Source organism: Ursus americanus, chromosome 5, assembly GCF_024610735.1.
Source record: "Ursus americanus isolate L20-20 chromosome 5, mUrsAme1.1.p, whole genome shotgun sequence".
In the NCBI taxonomy this organism is placed as follows: domain Eukaryota; kingdom Metazoa; phylum Chordata; class Mammalia; order Carnivora; family Ursidae; genus Ursus; species Ursus americanus.
This window is the reverse complement of record NC_142131.1, coordinates 60,634,004-60,652,607: the sequence shown is the minus strand read 5'-3', so window position 1 is coordinate 60,652,607 and position 18,604 is coordinate 60,634,004. Positions and strand designations below refer to the sequence as shown.

The 18,604-nt window shown below is 36.3% G+C and overlaps 1 protein-coding gene across 2 annotated transcripts in view; it reads right to left on the bottom strand.

Moving 5' to 3' along the window:
* Nucleotides 1-18,604, bottom strand: part of FNIP1 (folliculin interacting protein 1) — a 150,579-nt gene that overhangs the window by 5,838 nt on the left and 126,137 nt on the right. For both annotated transcript variants that reach the window (XM_045794778.2, XM_045794779.2), the window contains 3 exons: nucleotides 14,483-15,908; nucleotides 13,503-13,671; nucleotides 3,533-3,730 (listed from right to left, as the gene is read on the bottom strand). In XM_045794778.2, the coding sequence (XP_045650734.2) occupies nucleotides 3,533-3,730; nucleotides 13,503-13,671; nucleotides 14,483-15,908 (1,793 nt within the window). The remainder of the gene's footprint in view (nucleotides 1-3,532; nucleotides 3,731-13,502; nucleotides 13,672-14,482; nucleotides 15,909-18,604) is intronic.

Genomic DNA, 18,604 nt, shown 5'->3' with positions numbered 1-18,604 from the left:
TTCTAAGCCAGAACATTAAAAATGAAAACACATACAAGTCATTCATTATCAACTAACTCGCTCAATTTAATAAAATAGGTGATTTTGCATGTGAATTGATGCTATACATTTAATAGTCCATAGTGTGTGGGACTCCTGATCTCAGGGCTATGAGTCTGAGCCTCACATTAGGTGTGGAGCTTACTTAAAAAAACACCAAACTCTTAATAAAAACCCACTTTCTTCTTGGAAAAACAAAATAGAAATCACACACACACACACACACACACACACACGTATATATAATTTACATATATCTGTGAATTTACCATATTACCCATTTTTTTTAAGTAAGCTCCATACCCAGTATGGAGCACAAAGCAGGACCTGAACTCACAACCCTGAGATCAAGAACTGAGCTGAGATCAAAAGTCGTATGTCTAACTGACTAAGCTACTCAGGCAACCCCCATATTACCCATTTTTAAGTATACAATTCAGTGGCATTAAATATACATGTTGTGCAACCATCATCGCTACCCATTTCCAGAACTTTTCTTCATTTTCCCAAACATTAACTCTGTATCCATTATATAATAACTCCTCATTCCCTCCTCCTCCAAGCCCTCCGTAATCTCTACTTTCTGTCTCTATGAATGTGCCTATTCTAGAGACCTCATTTAAGTAGCATTCTGTAATATCTGTCCTTTGCACTTATTCTACTTAGCATAATGTGTTCAAGGTTCATCCATATTGTTTCAGAATGTATCAGAATTTCATTCCTTTTCATGGCTGAAATATTCCATTCTATGTATCATACCACATTTTGTTTATCCATTCATTTGTTAATGGACATGAGGGGTTTTCAACTTTTGGCTATGGCAAATAATGCTCCCATAAACATGATGGTACAATTTTTTGAGTCCCTGCTTTCAACTGTCTTGAGTATAAACCCAGAGGTAGAATCGCTGGATCACAGGGCAATACAATGTTAAACTTCTTGAGGAACTGCCAAAGTATTTTCCACAGCAGCTGCACCATTTTACATTCCCACCAACGATGCACAAGCGTTCCAATTTCTCCAGATTTTGGCTAATACTTGTTATTTTTGTGTTTTTGATCACAGCCACACTTATGGGTGTGAAGGAGTATCTCACTGTGGTTTTGATTTGTACTTTCCTGAAGATCTTTTCATATGCTCATTGACCATGCATACATCTTCTTTAGAGAAATGTCTATTTTTAAATTGAGTTTTTCTTTGTTATTCTGGATACCAATCTCTTTGAACATATAAGATTTACAAATATTTTCTCCTGCTCTGCAGGTTGTCTTTTCCCTTGTTGACAGTATCCTTTGGCGGATAAAAATTTTTGGTGGACATGGACAAAAGTCCCATGTATCTGTTCTTTACTTTTTTTTTTTTTTTAAGATTTTATTTATTTATTCGACAGAGAGAGAGACAGCCAGCGAGAGAGGGAACACAAGCAGGGGGAGTGGGAGAGGAAGAAGCAGGCTCATAGCAGAGGAGCCTGATGTGGGGCTTGATCCCGGAACGCCGGGATCACGCCCTGAGCCGAAGGCAGACGCTTAACTGCTGTGCCACCCAGGCGCCCCTGTTCTTTACTTTTGTTGCCTGTGCTTTTGGTGTTAAATCCAAGAAATCCCTGCCAAATCAAATGCCATTAAGATTATCCCCCATGTTTTCTTGAACAGTTTTACAGATAGTTTAAGCACTTAAGTTTCAATTTAAGTCAGATTCAAGTTTGTGTTCATTTCTGTTTATGGCATAAAGGGTTCAACTTCATTCTTTTACATGTGGATATTCAGTTTTCTCAGCATGATTTATTGCAAGGGCTCCTTTCCTCTTTGAATGGTCTTGGCTCCCTTGTCCAAAACCAACTGACCATATAAGTAAGGGTTTATTTGGGGGCTATTATATTCTATTGGCCTATATGTCTGTCCTTATGCCAGTATCACACCGTTTTGATTGTTGCCACTTTGTAGTAAGTTTTGAAGTTGGGAGGTGTGAGTCCTCCATCTTTGTTCTTCTTTTTTATGATTGTTTTGGCTCTTCAGGTCCCTTGAGAGACCATGCATTTAGGATGAGTCTATTTCTTAAAAAAAAAGGAAGTCATTGGGATTTTTTATAAGGATTGCACTGAATCAGTATATTAGTTTGGGTAGTACTGTGATCTTAATAATACTATGTCTTCCAATCTATGAACACAAAACGTCTTTATTTATGTCTTCTCTAATTTCTTTCAGCAACGTTTTCTAGTTTTCAGTATACAAGTCTTTTGTCCATGGTAAAATTTATTACTAAGTAATTTATTCTTTTGCTGCTATTTTAAGTGCTTTCTTAATTTCCATTTTAGACTGTTCATTACTAGTGTATGTAAATGGAACTACCTTTGCATGCTGATTTTGTATCTTGTAATTTTGGTGAATTCATTTTTAGTTCTATCAGTTTTTTTGTGGAATCTTTAAGTTTTCTACATTTAAGATTATGTCATCTGCAGAGATAATTTTACTTCTTCCTTTCCAATTTGGATGCCTTTCATTTTTTTTTTAACTTAGGTAGCTTAGGTAACTTTTTTAATTTAACTGCTCTGGCTAGGGCTTTTTTTTAACTTAGGTAACTTTTTTAACTTAATTGCTCTGGCTAGGGCTTTCTAGTACTCTGATGAATATAAGTGGTGAAAGTGGGCATCCATGTCTTACCCGTGATCACAGGGGTAAAACTTTCAATATTTCACCAATGAGAATAAGGTTAGCTGTGGTTTTGTCATATGTGGCCTTTATCATGTTGATCTACAGAGGTTTTTAAGTAAGCTGTATTATATTTGTCCTACCAAGAAAAAAAAAAACTTTGAAAGTTGGAAATGATGTCTTCAGTAAGAGGTTATTCAGTATTATGAAGAGGTTCATACAAAGTTCTGATAGGACAATGAGGCTCTGGAAAGCACTGGCGTACAGCACAAAGCTTTGGGACACTGCATGTCCATACCTTACATGAAACTAGTCAGGCACTAAATTCTAGCTGCCGAAACCATACAATATATAGATATGTACATATCCCCTTCTGTCTTAGTCGGCTTGGGCTGCCATTACAAAAATCGCACAGATTCAGTGATTTAAACAACAGAGAATTATTTTCTCATAGTTCTGGAGGCTGGAAGTGTGAAGGTCAGGGTGCTAGCATGTTCCAGTTCAGGCATGAACTCTCACCTGGGCACGCAGACTGCCTCTGGATCTGTCCTCACAATCTCTCTTCCTTTTCTTAAGAGATCCACGAATCCCATCACAAGGGCTCCACCCTCATCAACTAATCTAACCCTAATTACCTCCCAAAGGCCCATCTCCAAACACCATCATACAGGGTGTTAGGGTTTCAACACGTGGATTTTAGAGGAACACAAACCTTCAATCCATAACATGGACATGTTTCCGGGAACCAGCGATGAACTAACAGCAATATTCAATGTAGGCACATACTAAATAACGTTCAGTCACCTATCAGAGTGCTGAATAATTTAAGCCTTATACATACTTACAAAATTTGGAGACAAGTTATGTTTATAAAGCTGAAGAGTGGAATGAAGCAGGTTGGACACAAGACTGGAAACCAATACTTCCTTTCCCAATTTATTATCTGTCATTCGTCTCTGGCTACTGGCCACTTGAACAGTCCATTTATCCATATCTGCTATAATACAGACAGCTTCTGCTATTGGTTCATCCAACACTGGATGCTGGAAAAAAGAATTCACCTTATGATAAGCAAATGAAGTTTTCAAATAAATGTTAATGAAAATAAGGCAAGGAAGAGATATTAAACAAAAACAGAATAAAAGAATATTAAATTCTGGTAGCTATTGCCAAAGAATCCTTGACAATGGAAAATGGAATATTTAATTAACTCAGTAATAAATACCCTGAGATACCTTATAGAAATCATCACTGGGGGCACCTGGGCGGCATTGGTTAAACATCTGACACAGGTCATGATCTCAGAGTCAGGCTCCACACTCAATGGGGAGTCTGCATGAGATTCTCTCTCTCCCTCTCTCTCTGCCCCTCTCCCCCCCAACAAATAAATCTTAAAAAAAAAAAAAAAGGAAAAAAAAAAATCACTGTAGAGATTCACTGCCAGAACTTTGTACTCTTAAGTTTTTATTTAAATATTTCAACATTTAAACATTAATATTTAAAAAATAGATACAAAAAGAATTCACATGAGCAAGTCATAGGTAAGGTTCTGTACTAACTAGCCCAACTCGTCAGACATTAATTTGCTTGAGCACCTCAAAGGCTATCATTTGATTACATGAAATACCTTGCTGCTTATGTTCCCTGGGTTTTCCTATTTTACCACAATGTATATCCACAGTATGGCTAACAGCAATTAAAAAGGAAACAAATCACCAGGTACTAACATGGCTTCCAAGGGTTAAGTCGGAAAAAAAGTCATTAAACACCCAGACACACGTGCACACATACACCCACATATGCATATTATCTCCATCCCAGTTACATTTTTTTAATTAATATCTGTATCTAAACGAGAGAAAATAGAAAATGAATAGAAAAATAATAAATAGAAAAATGTAAATACTCAAATCAGACTCTATCATGAAGATCTTTGTGAAGTATGGAATATTAAGAGTATGAATAATGATGCCTTTTTGCTTTTATGTATCTTTATTCTGTTTGAATTTCTATCAGAAGCATTTATCTAAATGATACTTTTATAATTAGAAAGTTTAAGGCACAATGAAAAATATTTTAAACTAACATATACAAATAAAAGGCCCACAGGATGTGGCTGTACCCCTGGGTTCTCATGGTTTATACACAAAGACCAAAATTGACAATTAAGTACAAAGCACCACTATCAAAAAGAAATGATGGTGAAAGAAAGAAAGAAAGAGAGAGAGAGAAAGACAGGAAGAAAGATCCTACAGTGCTTGATATTTCAACATCTTCCTATATTTGGTAAGCTAAGGATTTATTCACCACTGGCCATACAGAATAGCAGTCATAAAATTGAGATTAAAAACTGTGATTTGAAATACTTGGACCCAGTGGCCTTTTTCCTTTCAACTTGTACTGTTACAATTTTATAGCAAAGAAAGTAGGTTTGCTCCTTGGCAAACCTAGGTTTGGCATGCCCAAAGGCTATCCCTTTGCCCAGTAAATGAACAACCACTATGAATAAGGCTTTTGGCTTGATGCTAAGTAAACAAAGACAATGGAGCTCACAGTCCTGTGTCGGAGATAAAAATAAATACAACTGGCTATAAAAAGACATATGTGTAACAGACAAAACAGATCTCAAATGCTGGGGTATCAGAGGAGGGCAATAATGGGTTCTTGTGTGAGTGAGAGTTTCACAGTAGAAGTGACACAGGGACGTAACATTTAAGTACGGATTGGACTGCTGATGAAAAATCAGAGAGGAATATGGATAATTCTGTAAGAGAGAATATCATGAGAAGACTTAGAGACATAAGTAGATGCATGTGACTAAATTAGTGAAATGTGATACTGTGAAGTGGTGAAGAAGAGAAAGGCAAAGAAAAAGCCTGGAAAGATACACTGTGAAAACTTTCCATGAAACTCTATACTTGGTATTTGTTTTTATAAAATAGTACTCAAATATTTCTTATTCACCTCTTACAAAGAATATAACATTTTTCAATTTATCAACTTAATTACTGAAATATAATTTTGGAAATGGTACAGACATCTAAAGATGTAAGGTATACTTTACATTTTTAAGAAACAAAATAACAGTAAACATTTTCATGTAAGTATTTCTATGGTTATAAAAGAAAAATAAGGCAGGAGGCATGATCAAATAACCAAAATGGAATAACAAACTGTTAAAGGCAGACACTACTTTCAAAAGCAGTAGGCATCTTTAGGAGATGATATTTATGGAGGGGGTACATCCATTATCCTCAAAAGGAAATGCCTGAACAGATGATGAGGAAATGACTACAACATACACCTTGTTTAAAAGGTTACAAACCACTTTAGAAATTAACTTTATAGCCCTTCAATCAAAAGGCATGTGGCTAAGATTTTTCTTTTTTTCCCCTTTTTTTCCCCACAAGTCTTTATTTACATTCCAGTTAGTTAACATACAGTGTTAATATTAGTTTCAGGTGTACAATATAGTGAATCATCCCTTCGATGCAACACCTGGTGCTCATCACAACTAGTGCACTCCTTAATCCGTATTACCGATTTCCTCTTCCCACCTCCACCCATTCCTCTCCAATAACTACCAGTTTGTTCTCTATAGTTAAGAGTCTGTTTCTTGGTCTGCTTTTCTTTTTTGTTTGTTAAATGATTTATCTAACCAAAACCGATAAAAGCTACCTTTTGGTAAAGAAAAGGAAAATGGTTCCAAGTCAGGAGTCTCCCAAGGGAGAATGGCCTAAATACCAAGCTTATGATCAGAAATAATTCAAATCAAAATTGCTTTAGAAGTTGTTGAAGGGGGGGGGCAGTGCCAGTCATTCATTCTGTTTGTTTTCAATGGACTGTCATATGCCATGTCCCAATCAGATAAAATTTCTGTTTAGACAATCCCAGTCTTTCTTTTCATCATCAACTTTTGGAAAAGAAAGCTTGTAACAAATGGGAGCATATTCTCAAGTAAGACCTTGTAGTGGCTTCCTCCACAATCTTTACTGAGCTTGTATCCAGCTTCAGATACTTCCCAGTCATAAAATGGAAGTAATTTATGTGAGAGAGAAACAGTAAATATAAAGCTTTATTTTTCTTAAACCTTCTTTTCTGAGTTTCATGACTTCTATAATACAAATTCATCCACAACCCTACCAGCCTTTTCTCTCTCCGAGGCATTTCAGAATGTTATGAATGTTTTGATGGTTATCAAAACAAGTATTGGGAAGGCTGTGAAGAAAAGAGAACCCTTGTGCACTGTAAGTGGAAATGTAAATTGGTGCAGCCACTATGGAAAACAGTATGGAGGTTCCTCAAAAAATTAAAAACAGAACTACCATATCCTCTAGCAATACCACTTCTAGGTATACATATATTCAGACATGAAAACAGGCTATCAAAGAAGTATCTACACTCCCATGTTCATTGCACCATTATTCACACTAGCCAAGACATTAATAATTGAATGGATAAAGAAGATGAGATACACACACACACACACGCACACATACACACAGAGGAATAGTACTGCACCATGAGAAAGATGGAAACCCTGCCATTTGCAGCAATACAAATGGAACTTGAGGGCATTATGCTACGTGAACTAAGACAGAGAAAGACAAATACTGTATAATCTCACATACCTAGAATCTAAAAAAAAAAAAATTAATTAACAGAAACAGAGAAGAGATTGGTGGGTGATAGGGGCCGGGGAGGGGAGGATGGAAGAAATGGGTGAAGTTGGTCAAAAGGTACAAACTTCCAGTCATAAGACAAGTAGGTTCTGGACATGTAATGTACAGCATGGAGACCATACTTAACAACACTGTATTGTATATTTGAAAGTTGCTAAGGGAATAGATCTTAAAAGTTCTCATCAAAAGAGGGGTGTGTGGGTGGCTCAGTCAAATATCTGACTCTTGATTTCAGCTCAGATCATGATCTCAGGGGTCTTGAGATCCAGCCCAGTGCTGGGCTCCTCACTCAGTGGGGAGTCTGCTGGAGAGTCTCTCTCCCTCTCCCTTTGCCCCTCCCCTGCTCAAGTGTACACACTCTCTCTTTCAAATAAATAATCTTTTAAAAAAAAGTTTTCAACACAAGAAAAAAATGTATAACTATATGAGGTGATGGTTGTTAACTAAATTTAGTGTGGTAATTTAATATACATATATTAAATCATGTTGTACTCCTTAAACTAATACATTATATGTCAATTACATATCAAAATAAAACTGGGATAAAAAAAGTTGAGCAATAGGAGAATGGTAAGAAAAACTAAGCTTATGACAAAACCTTAGTAACCAATAAACATTAGAAGCAATGTTTACAAAGTATGTTAATAATATGGGGAAATTCTCTTACATCAACTGTTAATAAAAGCAGAATTCAAAACATTAAATATAATACCATATATATACAGTAGGTATACATACATATATACACATACATACACATGTATTTTATATACATGTATAACTCATAAAAATACATATTTATGCATAAAAATGTAAATTTTAGTTTTACTCTATAGCAGGAAAATTATGGCAAATCTAGCTAAAAACAAAGTTTGTGAAAAAAATTAACAAAACCCTATATACATATCTAACATATATAAAAAATGTGTATCTGTAAAAAATGTGTATATAGATAGATATAAAAGGCCGTAGTTACATATGTATACACACACACACGCACGCACACACATAGAATAACGATGACAAGATGTAAGACAGAGTACCTAATACATACAAAACACAACACACTATAACTCTGGTATATAAACATATAAACATTAGTATCACTTTCATTACAGCCAAGGAAACTGAGGTTCTATAAGATTAAGTATCTCGTCTTAAGAGACACAGATAGGAAGTGGCCAAGTCTGGGTTTTATCAGATGCCACATACTATATAATGACTAGAAGAGGTTTTTACATTAAGAATGGCTGCTATCAAAAACTAATGATGTACTATATGCTGGCTAATTGAACATAATAATGCAAATAAGTTAATTTAAAAAAAAGAATGGCTGCCAATAACTGGTAGAGCTGGGAAAACTTGTTTAAGCTTTCTACACATTTCAATCTTTTATACAGTAAATATATATTTAATTTGGTAATAAGAAAAATGCCACTTTCTTAGAAACTGAGGAGAAAAAGAAAAGACACTCTACTAATACAGTTCAGAAGAATAAGATTTTATTTTTTTTAAAAAAGTACTATCCTCATGATTTATCTATTAAAAGGCTCCTATGGGGTTTTCCATGTAGGCACATAAGAAATAGTTCTCATGTTAAATGTGATGGTGATAAATAATAAGCACACAATTAAAATCATTAAATATAAACTTTATACATCAATAGAGAAAAACGAATGATAAAAAAAATCCAACCGGTTAGTGCTAAGATTAAGTCTGGTATTTTAGTTTTCACTTCTTCAAAATTTTCTGTGATCTGCTTTGATAGTAAAATATGTTATATAATTAAATGAAAATATAAGAGGGAAAGACTAGAAACCCAATTACAAAAACAGAGGGCAGAAGACAGAAAGCTCTTACTTTTTACCATAGTGGAATGATTCCAAGAGCAAAAGAAGTAGGACTACTAATATAAAAGTCTTGCAAGCTTTGTTATGCCAATTTTGCTATTTTATTTATATCGACCTTTGTTCATCTGTTTTAGAGACAGTGTTTTGTATATATTAAGCACAGAAGCTTAAGAGCATTGCTGAAGAACAGGCAGATCAGGACTGATTTCTAGCTCTGCCATCCCCTATCTAATGTAACTTCAAACAGCTCTCTGCGCTGTATCTGAAATATAGAAATGATAAAAGTACCATAAAATTAAGTGAGGTATTACGTTTAAGTACCTGGCACACATTAAGGCTATAATAAAAATTAAATGCTTATTATTATTATTATTATTATTACTATTCCTCCTATTCCTAAGGTAAAAACCCTTTAAACTGAAATGTTTTGTCTTCAATAGGAGACAGTCACCCCTTGCAATTCCAGAGGCAACATTAAAGAACATAGTGTGTGCTAACGGGTATAGACGGTGAGGAAAAAAAAGAGACTGAACGACCGATATCAAGCATAAAGAAAGACAAGAGGGCACAAAGAGCATTATAAGGACCCACATCAGATTTCCTAACCAAGTATTTCAACAAATACTTACTGAGTACTCTGTCAGGCAATGGGAAGACAGAATTGAAAAAAAAAAAAAGAAAAAGTTGCTATACTCTGAAGAACAAATACCATTCACTGATATAAATTCTTTTCTGTGAAGCATTAAATTACTTCATTAGTATCTTCCTCAGGCATTTATTTTTTTATGTGTTGTACTATACTTATTCATATACGTATGTCCCTTACTTCCTCCATTACTGAGTAAATAACTTCAGGTCAGAAGCTATTTCTTTTTCATCTATATATCCCTTGGACTATCAGCACCATGTTCAGAACACAGTATGTCAGTATTTATCTGACTGGTGTTAAAGGGTTGAGCAAGATGCCTTTTAAATATAAAGAACATGAGTTTTGATAAGTTTTCCTTCAAACTTTGTTTTTATATAGATTTTTCTGAATTTCCCTACTATACAATAAAACACCAAACTTTACAACTTAAGATAATTTACTACAAACACAGGAGATTTAAACCTTTCTGGATAATAATTAAGGGAATGCTTGCTCAATAAGCCATATTTTCTCACCCATGATTTTCCAGTTGGCTTTCTCCATTCCTTTTTAAAAAACGTTGTTCTTGCAAGGGGAAAGGAGAAGGTTTTGTTAAAAAAAAATGTTAGAATGACACATGGAATTGAAGAAAGAAATTGAAAATTCAACAAAAGCTGGAGACTTCAATACTCCAAGATCAATAAACAATGGAACAACTACACAAAAAATCAGCAAGAATATGGAAAAATCAGCAAGAATGTAAAAACCTAAAGGCTATCAACCAACTTGACCTGATATCTAGAGTACATTCCGCCCAACAACAGGCAGCTATTTTTTTAACTACACCTGGAACATTCTCCAGGATACACCACATGCTGGGCCATAAAACAAGACTCAGTAATTTTAAAAGGACTAAAATCATACAAAGTCTGTTCTCTGACCACAATGGAACTAATTTAGAAAACAAGAAGAGGAAATTTAAGAATTCCACAAGTATTTGGAGATCAAAAACATACTTCTACATAACCCATGGGTCAAAGAAATGGCAAGGGAAATTAGAAAATAGAAAATATTTTGAAGTGAATGAAAATGAAAACAAAAGATTAAAATTTATGAGCTCCGGTTAAAGCAGTGCTTAGAGGACAATTTAGAGCTAAATGCCTATGTGTGAAAAGAAAACTACTTCAAATTAATAACCTAATCTTCCACCTTAAAAAAAGAGCAAACTATATCCACAGCAAGCAGAAGGGAAGAAATAATAAAGATGAGAATAGAAATTAATGAAAGACAAAAAAAAAAGAGAGAGAAAATGAGTGAAAACAAAAGTTGTTTTCTTTGAAAAGATTAACAAAATTAACACACCTTCAGCTAGGATAGGAATCAGAAAACAACTTCTATAAAGAGCCAGACAGAGAAAATATTTTAGGCTCTAGAGGCTATAAGTTCTCTGTCTCGATGACTCAACCCTGCTCCTGAAGCAGGAAAACAGTGACAAAGTATATAAATAAATGGGTGTAATCATGGTCCAATAAAACTTAATTTAAAAAAGCAAGCCTATTCGTCCCATGGGCCACAGCCTACTCATCTTTGATGCATATGGGCCAAAAGTAACTATTAACGAAGTCAAGCCATGAATGAAATCTTCTTTGGAATATTCCGCTTTTAGGAGGGGAAAAAAAGGAAAAGCACAGGTTACAATAATCAGGAACGAAAGAGGGGACATAACCAATGAACTTACAGAAATTAAAAAGATTATAAATGGGGGCGCCTGGGTGGCTCAGTTGGTTAAGTGTCTGCCTTTGGCTCAGGTCATGATCCTGGAGTCCTGGGACCCAGCCCCAAATCTGGCTCCCTGCTCAATGGGGAGTCCGCTTTTCCCTCTCCCTCTGCCCCTCCCTGCCAATCGTGCTCTCTCTTCCTCTCTCTTTCTCAAATAAATAAAATATTTGAAAAAAATTTTTTTAAAGATTATAAATGTATGCTATGAACCATTTTATTCCAACAAATAAATGAGATCACTTAAATGTAACTAACTCCTAGAAAGATAAAAATTATCAAAATTGACTCAGGAAGAAATGGAAAACTGGAATAGATCTAGAACAAGAAATCGGATCAGCATTTTAAAATATTCTCATTTTAAAAAGTCCAGGTCCAAATGACTTCACAGGTGAATTATATCAAACATTTGGAGAAAAAATACCAATCTTCCAGAAACTCTTCCAGAAAATAGAGGAGGGAACACACCCCATCTCATTCTATGAGGCAAGTATTATTCTGATATTAAAGCTAGACAAACATATCACAAAAAAGCTATAGACTGATATCCCTCATGAATACAGATTCTAAAATTCACAATAAAATATTAGCAAATCATATCTAGTAATATATAAAAAGGTGGGATTACCAGGTGGGATTTTTTTCCCTAGGAATACAGGAGTTGGTTAATGTCTAAAAATCTAACACATCTAATGTAACCTATCACATTAACAGATTAAGGAAGAAAAACTAAATGATCATATCAATAGGCACAGAAAATGTACTAGACAAAAATGCCACATCCATTCATGATTTAAAGGTGGAGGGAACAAAGAAACTAGGTCTAGAAGGAAACTTTCTCCATTTGATAAACGGCATCTATAAGAATCCCACAGCTAACATCATACTTAATAATGAAAGAGTCGATGTTTTCCCCTAGTATCTGCAAGAAGACAAAGATGTCCACTATTAGTACTTCTATGCAACACTGTACTGAAGGTTCTAGCCCATACAATCAGGCTAGAAAGACAAAAGGCATCCAGACTGGAAAGGAAGATGCAAGCCTATTCATCGATCATGCAAGTGTATGTAGAAAAACCTAAGGAATCCACATAAAACTACAAGAACTAATAAAAGAGTTCAGCAAGGCTGGGGCACCTGGGTGGCGCAGTTGGTTAAGCATCCGACTCCTGGTATGGGCTCAGGTCCTGATCTCAGGGTCATGAGATCGAGCCCCATGTCAGGCTCCACACTCAATGCAAAGTCTGCTTAAGACTCTGTCGCCCTCTCCCTCTGCCCCTCCCCCACACATTCCCTCTCTCTCTAAAATAAATAAATCTTAAAAAAAAAAAGAGTCCAGGCCGGTGATGGGTGTTAAGGAGGGCATGAATTGCATGGAGCGCTGGGTGTTATATACAAACAATGAATCATGGATCACTACATCAAAAACTAATGATGTACTGTATGGTGACTAATATAACATAATAAAAAATTTTAAAAAAAGTTCAGCAAGGTAGAAGAATATAAGATCAGTATACAAAAATCAATTGTACTTCTATATATAAGCAATGAGCAATGTGAAAATGAAATTGAGAAAATAACTGCATTCACATTTAAGCATTTGCAATTTTTTGATATTATAAATGGTCTGATGATGAACATCTATGAATACATACAATACATTCTGTATTTCAGATTTCTATTTGTATAGAGTCCTGTAACTCTCTATATTTGCTTTCATGGTGACAGGTACAAACGTGCAGGTGCAAAAGTGAGAGATTAAGAGAACAATGATTATGTTACATAGTGAAGTATGACCAAAAATATAAGGCAACTTGGTGATTCTACCGGTTAACAAAATTCATTCTAAATAAATTCAAGAGCAGTGAAGGTAACTCACCTGCACAGCATGAGACAAATCAGATACCAGACACTGACGGAACCTCTCGTCATTCCCAATTCCTTGAAGAACAAAGTCAGGCACATAAGATGAGCAGTAGCCACCCAACAAGGACCTCCCAAAGTTGGCAATGTTGGGCTGAACAGCACTCACTTCAATTAACTTTGACCTGGAAGAAAGGCCCCAAAAGAAGGCATATCCAATTAGAAATAACATATTTGATCAATAAAAATATTTTTGGACTCTACTAGTCCATATTTCTAGTAGCACCATTTTCTACAAAATATACTCAGAGTAAAATCATCCTTAAGTAAAAACTGGACTAAGTGATCAATCAGACCACAAAATACTCCTTCCTATCCAGAAAAGAAGGTGGATGAACAACTATGTAATGACGTGAGTATAAATCTTTCATAAAAGACATCTGGAATGCTGTCTCTTGTGTATGTAATACATTCTTAATACAATCAGAAAAATGAAAACCATCATCCAAAACAAAGTAGTTAAGTATTAAATGCATCACAAAGCACGGAATATAACATTTCTCAAATATGAATCTTCTCTTTGTACACTTGACCCAGAGGATACATTTCCTATTTTCCTTTTAGTCTTGGCCAAACTTATTTCTAACAGCCATTTCCCACCTTCTCTGTGATTACCTCTTTCTAGTTGTTGGGCTCAACACAAGTCCATATTTGGGGGCATAATTCACCCCTAAATGACTTGAAAACTCCTAAGCAGTAAGGAATCCTCTACATACAAACACGCTTTTCTTTAATGCCTTCACAGAAACTTCCTGGGGTGCCTAGGGGGCTTAGTCTTTAATCTTTCCTTAAAAACACATGGTAATAGAAGACAATCTGTCCAGGACAATAATCTCTTCTTTTATATTAGTTACCACCAACCTTCAGAGACCATCTAAACAGAAGAATGGTACCTATTTACATAGGGTCTATTATAGGTTAAAACTTCCTACTTACCCAGGAAAAGGTATCTCATCTTCTTCTGCCCAATCTTCTTGCTCTCCTCCATAGTAACTGCTTACTTGTCTAGTCATATCATGACCTGTATCTTCACTTTCACTATCCCCAAGGGCACTATCTGAACTTTCATTTCTTGGAATGTCCCATTCGGTTCCTACAGCAATTTTTTTCTCTGAACTCTCTTTATCCCCATGGGGGACAAGAATGGAGAGTGTATCTCTTTGGTCCTGCTGAGGAAAGCAGGTTTTACATGAATCCTGGTGAACTGTTTCTACACATTTACAAAATTCACTGTTCTGTTTGCTATTTTTTGTACACAATCCTTTTGAAAATTCTAATATACAGCAGTGTTCTTTACTGTCTGTACTTGTTTTAACTGCAATAATATCATCAATAGTCCTGGTTTCAATTGAATCATCATTAAAATATTCATCAAATAAGCTCATGCTTTCTGGGTCTGAATGATTCCAACAGGGAAGTTCACAGGTCTCTCCAGAAACCATGTTTGGTATATCAGACTCGCTGGATTGGTCCTTAGTTGTTTGTTCAGTTTCTTGATGCTGCTGATCAATAGCCCCTCCTTCTTCCTTCAGTGGTTTGGTGTGGTGCCTGGTAATCTGATCCACCACTGCCTGACTCCGGAGTTCAGTATCTGAGTCAGGTGACATAGAATCTCCAATCAAGAAGGTAACCTTTGTCTGTGATGCTTCACAAGAAAATGCAGCAGTCACAAGCTTATCTGGAGGTTTTTTTTCCACGACCATTCCTGTGGATCTCAACACTTTGCCTGTGTGGTTACCTGAACCCAGCAATTCCTCATCATGCCATGTTTCCTCTGCTGGCTCTAAGCCTGATTTTGACAAGGCACATTTGTCTACTGGAGCAGATCCTGTGCAAACAACTGTCTCTAACTTGGTATCAAGGCAAGTTCTTAATTTATCTCTGAACTGTTTAACACGAACAGCATTTTCTTCTTGGCAGTCAGAGGGAGAAATCATTCGACACTCATCTGAAATTCCTAGCAGCTCCTTAGAGCTGTTTTGAATGTCTTCTCTCTCTTGTTGTGAAACATTCTCTATATTTTGCCCAAGTAGTGGACGACTACAATATTTACAGCTACAATTAGGAGTCCTTGTTTCTTCTGGGTCTTTAAAGAGCAAACTGCTTTTGTTTCTATGCATTGTGATAAGCACATACTCAGATTCTTCTATTTCACCTTTCTCTAAAGTGGTAGTAATTACTGTGCCTGGCATAACGATGGCTTCATCTTCTCCATTTTCTAAAAGATGGGTTTCTTGAAGTTCAGAGCATCTTATAAAATAAGTAAGAAAATAAAGCAGCCTCTGGACCATGTCTTGTCGTTTGCCAACCACCACAGTCCTGGCTAACCGTACAGGAGAACCAATAGCGCCATACAAGTCACCTGCGATGGAAAAATCAGTTAATGGACACATCCTCTCCTCACATAGCCAAGCAGGCTGTTTCCAATGATCAGACACCTACTCTTATTGTATGAGGGCTAGTTCAGATTTTACTCTTAGTTCTTTAATAGGCGAGTGACTATTCAAGAGGATAGGATGAGATAAATGGTATTTACCAAAGAGAAAGGTGAATAGAGGAGTTTTCTAGTTTCCTCTTTAAGTAGCTCCTGTGGTTCTGAAACCTCAACCAGACAGTCAATTGTGAAAGTCACAGTGACCAAGAATATTCTCTGGGCCAGGCCTCATGCAGAGCACTTCGCCGGGGCAGAGAAGTACTACTTAAAGAACTATGTGCAAAAGGATTCTACAGCTGCATCTAATGCAGAGAAGAGAAAGCACAGTACCTACTGGGGGCAAGGAGAAAAGGGAGTAGTGGTAGAATGTGGAGCAGAACTGGAGTAGTCACATCACACACTTGACCTTTCTTGATTAAATCACATCCCTGAACCTTAACTGTTGTTGCCCTACTCAGGACCCCAAACCATGTTTTTAAAAGCCCTTCTATTTCCTAGAGGGTTGGGTACTCAGAAAAGACAAAAAAGGACAGGAAGAGTGAGACCTATTCTGAGTAAGAGGAAAAGAAAGGGCAACATATTCAGCGATGTGGTTCATTTTCACTTTTGTATCCACGCTAGACACCAACAGCCATTACATAAGAAAAGGGCGATGGGAACCTAAGAGTTATCAATGTAATTTCTGTATTTATGCTATAGCTCAAATTAGATGAAGAAAAAGGTGCCAAAGTACACTTAAAAATAGAGAATACAAAGCCATTAATTTAAATTTAATTCAGTTTTAGCAAGTTGTCTGTATACATACTTTAAAGCCTAACTCCCACACTTTTTAAAGGAACAAACATAAATAAGTCTCAGATAAATATAGGCTAGAGACAGTATTATGACAATTTTTCTCCTCTGATTAATACACTGGCTCTAATGCCATCATGCCACTGTTCAAAACTACTCCTAAGGTTCTCATGAATTACCAAATAAACTGAACTGCTTTGATGTTACAAGTGAGTCTTTCCTGACGGGTTCCACTTTACTTTTCCAGTTTTATCTTCTTATAGTTACACTTTTTTCATTATTATTCACACTAAGTCCCACTTAAAGCAGACTACTTAAACCAGAACACTGAATCAACTCAGCACTCTTAACACTTGGACCCCTTTCCTCATGCTATGTGCTTGCCCTTTCCTCTGTTTCTCTGCCAGTCCAAAGCTTCCCACCCAAGCATCCTTCCTTGGGCAAAAGTAAGCTTCCCTAACTGAAATTTCACTGAACTTTTCATTTCTCTTATAGTTTCTCTTATAGTTCCTCTTTAAAGTGTCATTATTGTCCTCATATTTATTACCTTCAGTAATAAACTGTCCACTTATTTTAAAAGATTTTATTTATTTATTTGAGAGAGAGAGAGTGCATGCATGCACAGTGGGGAGGGGCAGAAGGAGAGTGAGAAGCAGGCTCCGCACTGAGCAGGGAGCCCACAGAGGGGCTCAATCCCAGGACCCTGAGATCATGACCAGAACCAAAGGCAGACACTTAACCTACTGACCCACCCAGAAGCCCCTAAACTGTCCACTTGTTTGTTTGTTTGTTTGTTTAAAGATTTTATTTATTTGAAAGACCGAATGAGAGACACAGCAAGAGAGAGCACAAAAACGGGGGAGTGTCAGAGGGAGAAGCAGACACCCCGCTGCGTCCCCTGAGACTCCAGGATCACGACCTGAGCCAAAGGCAGTCGCTTAACTAAGCCACAAAAGGGCCCTAAACTGTCCACTTCTTGAGGCCAAGAGCTGCATTTCATCTTTATATGCTCCAGTGTTCTTAGCATAGGGCCTTATATATGTTATGCACTCAATTAATGATTGTAGAACTGAAGATAAATTTGAAATGTCCAAATAAATAAAATGCCACTGAATTACTTGATTTGAAAAAAAACTAAGTTAATACCCATAACGGTATACTACCCAGCATATTAAAGGCATGGACTATTACTATAAACAACATAGGCAAATCTCAAAATAATTATGTTGAATGAAAAATGTCAGACCCTGCCCCAAAAAAGCATGTACTATATGATTCCATTTATTTCTAGAAAATACAAACTAACCTATAGCGATAGAAAGCAGACCAGCAGCTGCCTGGGTATGGGGTGGTGAGTGGAAGGTGAATAAGGAGTGGGGAGGAACAGGAAGGTGGGATTACAAAACGGCATGAGGAAACTCTTGGCAGTGATGTTTACCATCTTGATTTTGGTGATGGTTTCAGAGGTATTTATACTTTGACATACATATCAATACTTACAAAATTGTATATATATACATGTTTGCTATGTGTCAATTATTCCTTGATAAAGTAGAAGAAAGTAAAGGAGGGATGGAGAGGGGGAAGAAAGAGAGAGGGAGGGAAGTTACATGAATAAGCTACATGACAACTTTCCTGGCAAGCTCACTCATCAGCACAACCTAAGAGAAGTTTCTATCAAGTCATCAAAATGTTCTTGTTGGACTCCTCCCCCATGACCTAATAGCAATAGAGTAGGAGCAGGAGTAACAGCAGTCGCATTTACCAGACACTGTTCAAAGCACTTTACAGGTATTCTCTAATTTAATTGTCATAACTTTATGAAGTATGTA